This window comes from Semicossyphus pulcher, unplaced genomic scaffold (assembly GCF_022749685.1).
Source record: "Semicossyphus pulcher isolate SPU_LCO1_2020_fin unplaced genomic scaffold, fSemPul1.0.p SCAF_24, whole genome shotgun sequence".
Taxonomy (NCBI): Eukaryota; Metazoa; Chordata; class Actinopteri; order Labriformes; family Labridae; genus Semicossyphus; species Semicossyphus pulcher.
In genome coordinates this window covers 10,283,571-10,295,666 of record NW_027211698.1, presented here as the reverse complement: position 1 = coordinate 10,295,666, position 12,096 = coordinate 10,283,571, and the positions used below count along the sequence as shown (strand labels likewise).

The 12,096-nt window shown below is 42.0% G+C and overlaps 1 protein-coding gene across 1 annotated transcript in view; it reads right to left on the bottom strand.

Annotated features, from left to right (window-relative positions):
• Nucleotides 1-396: 396 nt before the first annotated feature.
• The window catches only part of LOC138603270 (scavenger receptor cysteine-rich domain-containing protein DMBT1-like), a 34,213-nt gene continuing 22,513 nt past the window's right edge, over nucleotides 397-12,096 (bottom strand). The window contains exons 12-15 of the mRNA XM_069674951.1: nucleotides 11,596-11,922; nucleotides 11,084-11,398; nucleotides 10,104-10,317; nucleotides 397-448 (exon numbers count right to left, since the gene is read on the bottom strand). Of these exons, the coding sequence (XP_069531052.1) occupies nucleotides 397-448; nucleotides 10,104-10,317; nucleotides 11,084-11,398; nucleotides 11,596-11,922 (908 nt within the window). The remainder of the gene's footprint in view (nucleotides 449-10,103; nucleotides 10,318-11,083; nucleotides 11,399-11,595; nucleotides 11,923-12,096) is intronic.

Sequence of the window (12,096 nt, the reverse complement as noted above, 5' to 3'; positions counted from 1 at the left end):
TCTCACTTTTTTCGACAGGCTGTACTATGACGTTTTTTGAGAGTTTTTTCGACAGGCTGTACTATGACGTTTTTTGTGAGATTTCTCGACAGGCTATACTATGACGTTTTTTGTCACTTTTTTCGACAGGCTACACTATGACGTTTTTCGACAGGCTATACTATGACGTTTTTCAACAGGCTATACTATGACGTTTTTTGTGAGTTTTTTCGACAGGCTATACTATGACGTTTTTGTGAGATTTTTCGACAGGCTATACTATGACGTTTTTATCACTTTTATTCGACATGCTATACTATGACGTTTTTTGTATGTTTTTTCGACATGCTATACTATGACTTCTTTCGGCACTTAGAAATGCTTCCTACCTCAGAGCTTCAGCACAGAGAAGTTCTCTCAGGTGGTCTGTTTCTTACGTTCCTCTTCATCGTCCACTGTGCCAACAGATCTACATGAGAGAGACAACAAGTCGTAACATGAAGCACAGCTGACAGTTACATTTAAACCCTACAAAAACAATAAACTGTTCAAGAATGTATTGTTATATGTATGCTTTAAACCAACCTTGGTGAATAAAGTACAATCTGGTTATTTGCACTGAGAAGTTGTCTCTTTTTATTTCATTACCAATTCTTTTGCTGTAAGTTTTCGACAGGCTATACTATGACGGTTTTGTGAGTTTTTCTGACAGGCTATAGTATGACTTTTTTTGTGACTTTTTTCGACAAGCTATACTATGACTTTTTTCGACAGGCTATAGTGTGACGTTTTTGTGAGTTTTTTCGACATGCTATAGTATGAAGTTTTTGTGAGTTTTTTCGACAGGCTATACTATGACGTAACTACAGCTGGGTCTCACACTGAAAAGGTAACAGTTCTGCCACTGAATATAACTAACCCTACCAGGAATTAACACTGAAGTACACAACCATAAGACCAACAACCGCATCAATCTTCAACTATTTCTACAACATGAAACAGCAGCTGATAATACTGAGAAATACATTCTACCTCAGGTGGTCTGTGTGCAATCCTCTTCTTCCAACATGTCGTCCATTGAAGCAGAAGGCCTAAAAGTCCACCTGCAGACACCTGTACCAAGAAACACATGGAATAAAGCTGTCAGTATTTTGAGTTCATGTCAAGTAAAACCATGATAAACACATTTAAATAAACCTTGTTGAATTAAATTACAAATTGTTGCCTTTTTGAGTTCACTTTAAAATCAAGCCTATAAGGTGCGACAGTTTTGTGATTACTGCAGTAAAAAAGGGCCACATGACACACTGTTAATAATGTAATATAAGTCTTAACATGCAGTCTTAACTTCTATAGAGTTTAGTTATATTTACAGCAAGGACTGATGGGATAGTTAGGATTTTTATATGTTGGAATTTACTAAGGTACTCATCAACAGAGACTATACCACCCACAATATGACTGTTAGAAAGTCACAGCTGGAAAAAAATATGTCACTGTAAGTGTACCCTATAGTTTCACTGACATCAGATAGCCCTGTCCTTAAGCACTATCTTTGTAACTTTGCAACAGCTCTGTATTCCTAGGCATGCAGCACCCTGTATCTTGTCAGCAGTTAATAGAAAAGCCAACTCACACAAGAAAATATCAAATATGGAAATGACTAAATGCCATTCACAGTGAAGATAAGAGCTTATGAGGAGAGGAATAACTTTTGCATTGTTACACAGGCTGAAAGAGAGAGACTTCTTTGATTGTTTGGTTAGTTGTTTCATGTATTTATTCAGTGCCATCTCTCCAGATTAAAAGGAACAGTAGTGCTCTTTAATAAGTGTCTATCTGGCTTTTTTCTCTGTGGTTTTACTTAGGCTAATTGTAACAAAACGCCAAACCTGGAGAAGAGTCAGTGTTCCCTGTGCAGTGTTTACATTCAGCTTAGAAAAAAGCCAGCAAAAAAAGCAAATCTTACAGCTGAGCTGGTCTATTGGATGACATTTGATTTTTCAGGTGTACCTAATAAAGTGGCCGGTTAGTGTATATATGGTGACCAGGAGACTATTTGTTTTAACAGATAAATGGCAATCATGCACCGTCTTTAAAACCTATAATCATTAATTAATGATCGCTATAAAAGTGAAGTTAGATTTCATTGCAGCTCGCCACGGCACTTTGTGACAAACTGGTGTAATGCGTAACCAATGCATGCATCGGAATACAGAACCATTGTACAGTTTAAAACCATAGTGCAGAAGGAATAGGCTTCCCGACCTGAAGCTGAGACAGTAAAAATATTCATAAAATAGGATTTAATTTGATTTATTTAGGACTTTTAGGTGGCTAAAGTAGTTTTTGCTAGAACCCTGTCCATCGTAGTTCATAGATTAGCTTCCTTGACTGTGACAGGAGACACAATCACCGGCAACTACTGTAGGTCACTTAGTCACTATTGATGAGTAAACCACGTGTAAAATAGGAACTATCCCTTTAACACTGTTCATGTCTTAAAGAACACGTGTAACAGGATGTGGACTCACCTGAAGAGTGTTCATAGTTCCCACAGAGTGTAAACGCCAGCCAGCTGTCTGGTGCACTTCAGTGATGGCTCTGCTCCGAGGCTGGATGTGCGGGTCTCTGAGGGCCTCCAGGTGGCAGCAGAGAAGAGATGCTGATGGTGATTAGGGGGATTCATCCTTCACAATACTGCTGGCTCTGCTGAGGTAGTTGATCTCAAGCCATCCTCAGGAGAGGCCTGAAAAAGACGAAAAAATTTTCAAATGCAAAGTTCCTACAAACAAGCTACGCTAAAGTTAGCAGCAGCCTGACTTGCAGCCCCCCTGGACATATGTATACAGAAGAGCACCAAGAGACCTGATTGAGTCATTGTACCAGCTTTAGTAATCTGCTCTTAAACAAATTAAGTCAGCTTAATAATGCGTGAAATATAACCTGAACAAATCTTTATTCCATTTTTAAAATATATATTAATTTTATTGGAAGCTGTTGAACGTGGCTTAAAATGTCCCAACTTTTCACACCAATGTTACGTACTTAGAGGCCTACAGTAGCTGTAGCCTGTGAACTCAAGAATAAAAACACACACATCACTTCATTCCAACTATGTTCCCGCCAGATACAGTGATGTAAAATTTCAACCCATTGTCTGTTAATCCATAAGTGATCAGATACAACATGGCCTATTGTTTCGTCTTAAAATCCGATTATTCTCGTAATCACAATGTGAAAAACACCTCAAGTAAAATTAATCACTGTACTACAAAAAATGTAATCCGTCACCTAAAATGTAATAATTCCACTTCACAAGACCAACGTAGCAGTATAAAAGCAGTTACTGTGAGTCAGTGACTGAAAAGCCGGCTAAAATCGACGACTATATGCTATAGTCCTAATGCGGAAGTCCCGGGTTCAATCAACTCCCGCCCTCGGCCCTATGACGCGTTGTCGTTTGAGAGACTACAATGCTATCAAAAACAGCCAATGTACAAACTTTTGTGACAGACATAGCCTGTCTAGCTAGCATTGGCCGCAGCGTCCCAGTGTTCATCGTATGTTTGTATGGCTTCTTACTGACCTCATAGCCCACAAGAAGCTCCAGTTTCCCTCCAGTTTCCAACTTTCCCTCCATTTCTCCTCTCAATCTACACACGTTTTTGTGAAGCAAGCTCATGAGGAGCACACGCGGACACGACCGAACCATCTTCTCAACTTTTAAACGTTTCCGCCACAGCTGACCTAATTGAGTCACGTGACTTACTGCGCATGTGTGACGTACTGCGCATGCGTGATTTACTACGCATGCGTAATATCCATCTATAGCTTTAGCTTATTCTGCTAATTTTTAAACAATTCGGAAAGGCAGTTATAGCATACAAAAACCAGTATCACTGTTTTTATACGAAATTGTGCGGTCAAGTGTTTTTGTTTTCTGTTTGATTTATAATCATTTACATATAATTAAGTATTTTCATGGTGTTTATGTCATCATATGTGAAGATAAGAAAGGGCGAGGGTTAAAGATGTTAGTTACAAGTGGTTGGCAAAATAAAAGAAAGTGTCTTTCATGGAAGTAACATTCATGTTTGTTTCTCCACGCTTTATTCATGGTATGCCTTTAACTTGTCAGTTATTATTGCAAACCAATTACATTGCCCTGTAATAGTATATTACATATAACATATAAGCTGCTACACTTATTCTACCTTTCATGTGTTAAAAAAGTCGTGTCTTAGCTTTGCTTTCAGTGAAGCAGCAGCGCCCTCTGCTGTCCTATAAGTTCAAAAGCATCCAAGTACCAACCAAGCTAACGCTGCTTAGCTTTCGAGATCAGACGCGATAATAACAAATCGATCAAAAGTCGAGGAAAAATTTACGATGTAGCGCCTGAGTGAGAACATTTTTGATTAATTTCTGCCGACTATAGCTTAATGAAAAACTTCAATTATGTTCATCTGAATTTTCACCCTAATAACGTCGTCATAAAGCACCTTGATTTTAAAAAAGGACCAAGGACCTTAAACCAGAGGTAAGACTCCATGAAGAGTTCTTCATATTCTCATATAATTCTTCCTTTACTTTATTATTGCAACTATTTTTACAGAAATCTGCGAATTAAGCATGTTTATAAATTATTTACAGCACATTCAAACAACAGCCTACACCCGTCCATATATAAAAAACTTTCTTTACTATACATAAATAAAAAATAACATAGTAAGCTAATGTTAGCTAAAATTCCTCTTGCCTTTCGAGTCAATGCTATTATCACTTACTTTACACTCCAAAACTCCATCATATCAGTACAGTCTATTAAAAATGATTTCGAGTCATATACATATGCTACCAGACAGGAATTCTTTACCACTTTTAATGATCAAATAAACACAGAAATCAATATTCAAAAAGCAAATAAGAAAACACCTCGGAACAGCATATTTGTTGAATGTTTGTTTATAAATGTGTTGATTGGTGAATACTGTAAGGTTAAAAGTATGCTTTAAAAGTGGAATATAATTGTTTGACATACTGTATGTTTTAAATGGGGACCCCAGGAAGAGGGCACAGCTAATGGGGATCCTCTAATGAGCACATAAACAAATCACTGGTAACAGCAATAAGCTAGTTAGCCAGGCATGCTAACGCTTACATCTTACAGTACATAATTAATTCTTACAATTTTGTTCTCGTATGTTTGGTTTGGAAAAGCTTGCACTCTCAGCATCTTCTAAAGGTTAGTTGTCAGATAGTGAATTATAACAATCATAGCCTGTACTTGAGCTAAACGTATACTACACCACAGCAAAAACTATCATGTAATCAATCAGTTTTTGTCTTTGTTGACACATAAACATTCAGGTTCTACACAAACGTTTCTTGACATTTCGAGAGATTAAAGTCTAAAGACACGAGCTTCTCTTCATGCTGTATTTATGGTCTGGTGCTGCTGTAGAACTCCACTCTTTCATCCTCTCTCTGAACGTCTGTGAGACTGGATCTTCACCTTTCAGACAGATGAAATGAAGGTGTTCATCACATGGAGAACCCCTTCAGTGGAAGTGGTCGCTGGTGTCAATGCCACCACATGGACTGGTTTCCCTCCACAGTTGAAGGTTTGTGTACTTCCACTTGCAATGGAGGGTAAATTAGCACATCTGAGGAAAAGAGAGAGAGAAGGCTTGAAACGTTATTTCAGGGGGCAAGGGAGAGACCCAACATTAATCCACCATGAGCAGTACTTAGCAACATTAGGCAATGTCCTGGGCTGCTGTCTCCTGCTGGGCTGCTGCCTTCTGCTGGGCTACTGTTTACTGCTGGGCTGCTGCCTGCTGCATTGCTGCTGCCTGCTGCTGGGCTACTGCCTTCTGCTGGGATGCTGCCTGCTGCAGAGCTGCTGCCTGCTGCTGGGCTACTGCCTTCTGCTGGGATGCTGCCTGCTGCAGAGCTGCTGCCTGCTGCTGGGCTACTGCCTTCTGCTGGGATGCTGCCTGCTGCAGAGCTGCTGCCTGCTGCTGGGCTACTGCCTACTGCTGGGATGCTGCCTGCTGCAGAGCTGCTGCCTACTGCAGGGCTGCTGGGCTGCTGGCTACTGCAGAGCTGCTGCCTACTGCAGGGCTGCTGCCTTCTGCTGTGCTGCTGCCTGCTGCTGGGCTACTGCCTACTGCTGGATTGCTGCCTACTGCTGGGCTGCTGTCTGCTGCTGGGCTGTTGGCTGCTGCTTACTGCTGTGCTGCTGCCTGCTGCTGGGCTGTTGACTGCTGCTGCTGCCTACTGCTGGGCTGGTACCTATTACTGGGCTGTTGTCTGCTGCTTACTACTGGGCTGCTGGGCTGCTGCCTACTGCTGGGCAAACGTTAGCTTGTTTGCTATCACAGACGATTTGCTAGTTAGCCAACGTAGCAAATGTGGATAACATCAGCGTGTGCAAGAAGGTTTACTGCAGTTCACTCAACGGCCAACGGTGTCACTAACAACGAGGATTTGTGAAAGTTACACAGTGCACCTTCAAAACATTAATGAGATGCAGCCTGTTACTTATTTTTTGTTTTAGGCTAATACAACGTAATACAACTTGAATCTGGTCCAGGGTCAGGTAAAATCACTGCCGATCCCTCACACCTCGGACATCAACTGTTTAAACTCCTCTCATCTGATAGTCGTTACAGAGCACTGTCACTCTGATGAACGCTAAACAGTCACAGAGCGTCACAACAAACACTGTGCAGAACCAACATCAACTGTCCCTGTAAATACTCCTTGTATTTGTGCATACCTGGCCAATAAAGCTGATTCTGATCCTAAAGTATTTGGCTGCGTTGAGGCTGCTGTGGTTCCGTTGTGCTTTCAATGTCTTCAGAAAACTAATACGCCAACGTTTTAATATTGTTTGCAGTTATTTCACAGCACTGACACAATTTAGAAGGTAATTTTCTTTTGGCAGCAGCTTCTGGCTTCTAACTTCCTCTCCAGCTGTTATCATAACCTGTGTTTTAAATTAAGCACGGATTTAACCTGCTTTTTGGCAAATTACTGAATGTACAGTCTTAAATACTAAACAAACACTTCACACAGACTCGACTGCGATAAGTAAACAACATGAGATGTGATTTGATCTCATATTAGCTTTAAAAGAGATTAAAGATCATACTCACGGTGTACACATATACAGCTCACTGGCCTCGACATGCTGCCAACATCAGAAACCACAGCGACTGATTGTAATCTATCCAAGATCTTGCTCTTGTATAAAACTTGTGACACGCGAGGAATGTAAATCACCTCAGATGATTTGACTGCAGGGGGATTAATGTATTTACAAACCAAAAGCTGCAACCCTGAAGTGTCTCTGACTTCCCCTCCTCTTCACTCAGAGCTCAGGTGAAGTGACCTTCAGTTTGCGTGCACACAAACAAACGATAGGTTTATGGTCCTGATGCGGAGAAACCATGGCAATAAGAATGAGGCACATTTGGAGAGGGATTTACTGTCTTGGTCAGAGACACCTGAGCAGTTGAAGGTGGTCCTGCTGCCCAAAAGAGACACCTCAGCTACACTGACAGGAAGCACCAACCTGAGGACTTCTGACTTCGATACTGATCTGATTTAGTGCAGGGGGGTATACTACGAAGCGAGTTCAACGGACCCAGGGTCTCTTTTCCTGATCTGGCTTCACTTAACCTAACAAAGGAGATCGGGCTAAACTGTCACACGACACTGGTTATCATATATACCCAGGGTCCAGAGCTTAGACAGTTTAATGTCTAGAGGGTGGTGAGGGGCAGAGTCAGAGACTTTAGGCCGACAGCCTGGAGGGGCAGAGTCCAAACAAAGGCCTTCAGGAGGGCAGCTGGGGGGGCGACCAGGCGAGCAGACTGAAGACTGAAACTCTCCCACTGTCTGTGCTGTGGTGTGGTCGGAAACCTGACTTAAAAATGGTAGATTGAATCTAGGCCTATAGTTCTTCATCAGTGACTTGTCTAGGTTGTTCTTTTTTAACAGTGGCTTGATGGCTGCCGTTTTCAGGGCCTGTGAGCCTGAGAGATAGTACCATGGTGATCTACCCCTGTAAGAAGTGAACCACCTTCGTAGTACTGAAAACTCGGAGTTAACCCTGAAGTTACCTCGATAACTGAAAATACTGCTTCGTAGTATACCCCCGAGGTGTAGCTGCATATCTGGAGACCGCCTGGGAACGCTAGGTGTCGTAAGCTTTTTCAATTCTCTTTACAGACAGCAGAGGGCGCTGCTGCTGCATCACAAGACAGAGAGCTTTGAATAAAATTGCTGGATATGGAACAAACTATTTATTACCACCAAGTCATGACAGAAAATTTGACATTTCATAATTTACTAAAACAAATCAATAATAAAAATAAACAATAAATAAATCAAGACACATCTTTTCATAATAATATGTAATGGATGATCAAAACACTAATTTTATAGCTCCTGAGTAAGAACATTATTCATACGAAACATTTTCTGCTGATTCTAATTATGTTAAGTCATCATAAAGCGCCTTGATTATTTGGAAAGGACACTGACCTTAAACCAGAATTAAACATTTTTACTGAAATGTAAGAAATCTGCGAACAAACCATGCTTACAAATTCATTTACTGCACATACCAACACCACACACCTACACCCGTCCAACACATGAATAAATACATTCCCATAAACACATGCTCTGAGGGAGAATAAGGGACAGCAAAGAGCAGGATACAGTTGCTAAAACACGCTCTGTCTGATCAGGCCCTAACAGCAACTAATATTAAATGCATATGATTTATTATTAAAGCCCCAAACAGCAATTCAATGTCTGAGTGACACGTGAGCTTTTCCTCGTGCTGCGTTTATGGTCTGGTGCTGCTGAAGAACTCCACTCTTTCGTCGTCTTTCTGAAGGTCTGTGAAGACAAAGTGGCCGGGGCAGAAGGGGTGAAAGGACAGATTAATAAGCTGTAAGGGTAAAGTGTTGCATGCTTTGTTCATTTGTGTCAGAAATAAATATATAACCTTCCTACACCTGCCCTCTCTTCTTATAGCTTGTTTGGCTGCACTATTAACAAACGTTTCTGTTGCATTTCTTAAGCAGTTGCTGCCTTTAACAGTTATTAAATAAACACCACACCTAAGTTGATGCTAGAACTTTATATTTAACATTATTACAAAGACGGGATGATGATGCTGGATTTTCACCTTTCAGACAGATGAAATGAAGGTGTTCATCACATGGAAAATCCTTCCAGAGGAAGCGGTCGCTGGTGTCAACGCCACCACAGAGAGTGGTGTTTTCCCAGACGGATTCTGTCTCCAAGTAGTTGAAGTTCGTGGAATCACCAGACATCCAAAACCAGGTGTCGCCCCTCAGGTACCTAAAAGTGATGCCTTGACATTTTAACTTCAAAGTAAAAGTTGAATGTTTAAATGTGTTTCATGCAATTTCAAGTGAAGTATCAACACTAGGGATGCACGATATTATTGGCACGTTATCGGTATGGGCTTAAAAATGAACTATCGGATATCGGCCAACAAGCTGATATCCGCCGATATAATTAACCGATAATATAATGGGCTGCTGCATACTTGATTAAATGCCCGACCTTGGCGCAATGTCCCCGGCGCGAAGAAGACCTGCGCGGCGCAGCGTGATGAAGTCACGTGTGTCTACCTGCAGCATGAGAGAGTTAGAAGCCTAAATGTCCATGGTTTGGAAGTTTTTCAAAGTGTCCGAAATAGATCGCAAAACTGCTATTTGCAATGACTGCTCAGCTTCGGTGATGCGAGGAGGAGCCAAGGCAAAGTCTTTCAACACTACAAACTTGATTAACCATCTCAAGACCCGTCACCCCGACCGTTGTAACAAATGTGATAAGAGTATCACCATTATTCTGTACGCTAATTCCAATAAAGAAATGAGTTGATGATCTCTGCAATTAGGTGTGCGGGAAAAAAATATCGGTATCGGTAATCGGCTAAATGAGTTGTAAAATATCGGCATATCGGATATCGGCAAAAAATCCAATATCGTGCATCCCTAATCAACACAGCTGACTTTGGTAAAGCAGAAAAAAAGGCGTAGCATCCACCGTCTGTGAAATGGAGCTCGTACCTGCGCAGGCCAAACCAAACATGTTTAGTGAGGGGGAAGGAGGTGTCTCTCAACACTTTCTCCACCTCCCTCTGCTCCTCCTCGCTGCGCACGCTCAGCAGGTCCCAGTAGAAGTCTCTGCAATAGAACAGGGCATCGGACCAACACAGCTTCTTCTGAACCACCTCTACGTTCCTGCCCATCACCACAGCGCTGAAGGTGGGAGCAGCCATTTCTGGAGGGTGTGAGAAACAGCAAGATGTAATGACATTTCTTTGTGACAGTTTCCTCCTCTGACAACATGTGAAGTTCTGGTTTACTAACCTCCGTACACTTCCACCTCACACATAGACAATGTACCATACCGGCCAACGAGTTTCACATTGACTAATTGACCCATCATCCCTCCACAGTTGTAGTCTCGTGTTCTTCCACTTTTAATGCTGTATATAATATTGCATCTAAGACAGGGAGAGATTAAAAAGTTATTTGGGTTTATTGCAAACAAGTCTGGTAAATAAAGTGCATAAAGTCTGATGGGATAAGCAACAAATATGTGTGTAACATTCTCCAGGATTACCTTGGGTTGCTGTTACCGTAGTTCTCTTGGGAATTCCCAATAAGGAGCTCAGCGTTATTGATCCGTTCAGGCTTACCATCTCTGTTGGTGATGCTAAGATGTGTGATCCTGTACACGGCTGGTAGGAGCACACTCCACCAGTGGCTCCATCGTATACGTGTATGGCTGCAGGATCTATTATAATAGTAGGGGTTTCTACTCCCATCAATTGCGAATGAAGCGTTACCACCATTAACTGTTCCTGACTGAGATGCTGTTCCACTTGGTGCCACGTTTGGTATAGATGCAGCTTGGTGGAGACAAAGTGAATAATTTATTGCTGCTTTGTCAATTATACGGTGCACAATGAGGAAGGGGTAGGGGTGGGTTGTTATTTACACCACTATCTGAGTTTGGAATCACATTCAAAAAGTTTGCTCACCTGAACAGACCACTCCAGCGTCCTCATCATGTCCACAGTTGCTTTGGCCAAATCCTCCGTGCTGACACTCACTTAAAGAACTTTCCCTTCCCGAACAGGAAACATCATGAAGCCAGATTTTTCCGGTTCCTTCACCAAAGTGGGCCCACCCAGGAGCATTCACTGCCGTACCGCAGTCCAGCTGTCTGCACACCAACTTTGCGTCCTTCAAGTCCCAGCCATCATCACAGATAGTTCCCCAGGCATTGCTGTGAAAGATTTCAACTCTTCCAGAGCAGCGAGTAGCCCAAGGCCCAACTAGTCTGACCTCAAAACCTGGTATCAGAGCACAGGACACAAAACATTTCTGAATGGAACGCCTGTTTTTAAGCCTCTGCACCAAAAGCCACAATATCTCGTGTTCACCAGGAAAGATTATCTTCATATCTGGAGTCTACCTTGACTTGGGGATGAACTGATCATAAGTCATAAGTCAAGGATAAGATAAAAAGATTGCTGTATTATACTTAAACATTTTTTCTCACCTGAACAGACCACACCAGCGTCGTCACTGTGTGCACAGCTGTGTGTCCCAAACCCTCTGTGCTTACACTGAGTTATAGAACTTTCACTTCCTGAACAGGCCACGTCATCAAGCCAGATTTGGTCTGATCCTTCACCAAAGTGGGCCGACAGAGGGGCACTCTTTGCTGCACCGCAGCCCAGCTGTCGACACACCACCATGGCATCATTCAAGTCCCAGCCGTTATCACAGACTGTTCCCCAGGTTCTGTTGTAAAAGACTTCCACTGTTCCAGAACACTGAGTGGAGCTGGGACCATTCAATCTGATGGGCACACCTATCAGAGACGAGACATAATGGAACAGTAATGGAGGATTGGAAAAACAACAAGAAGGACTACTTTGTGATCTTTAGGGAAATCATGATGAACTGTTCTCTAAAGTTATAATCTCCAAGATCTCAGTTTTGTTCTCTTTGGCGGCACCTGTGGTAATAAAGGGTAATTGCGGGA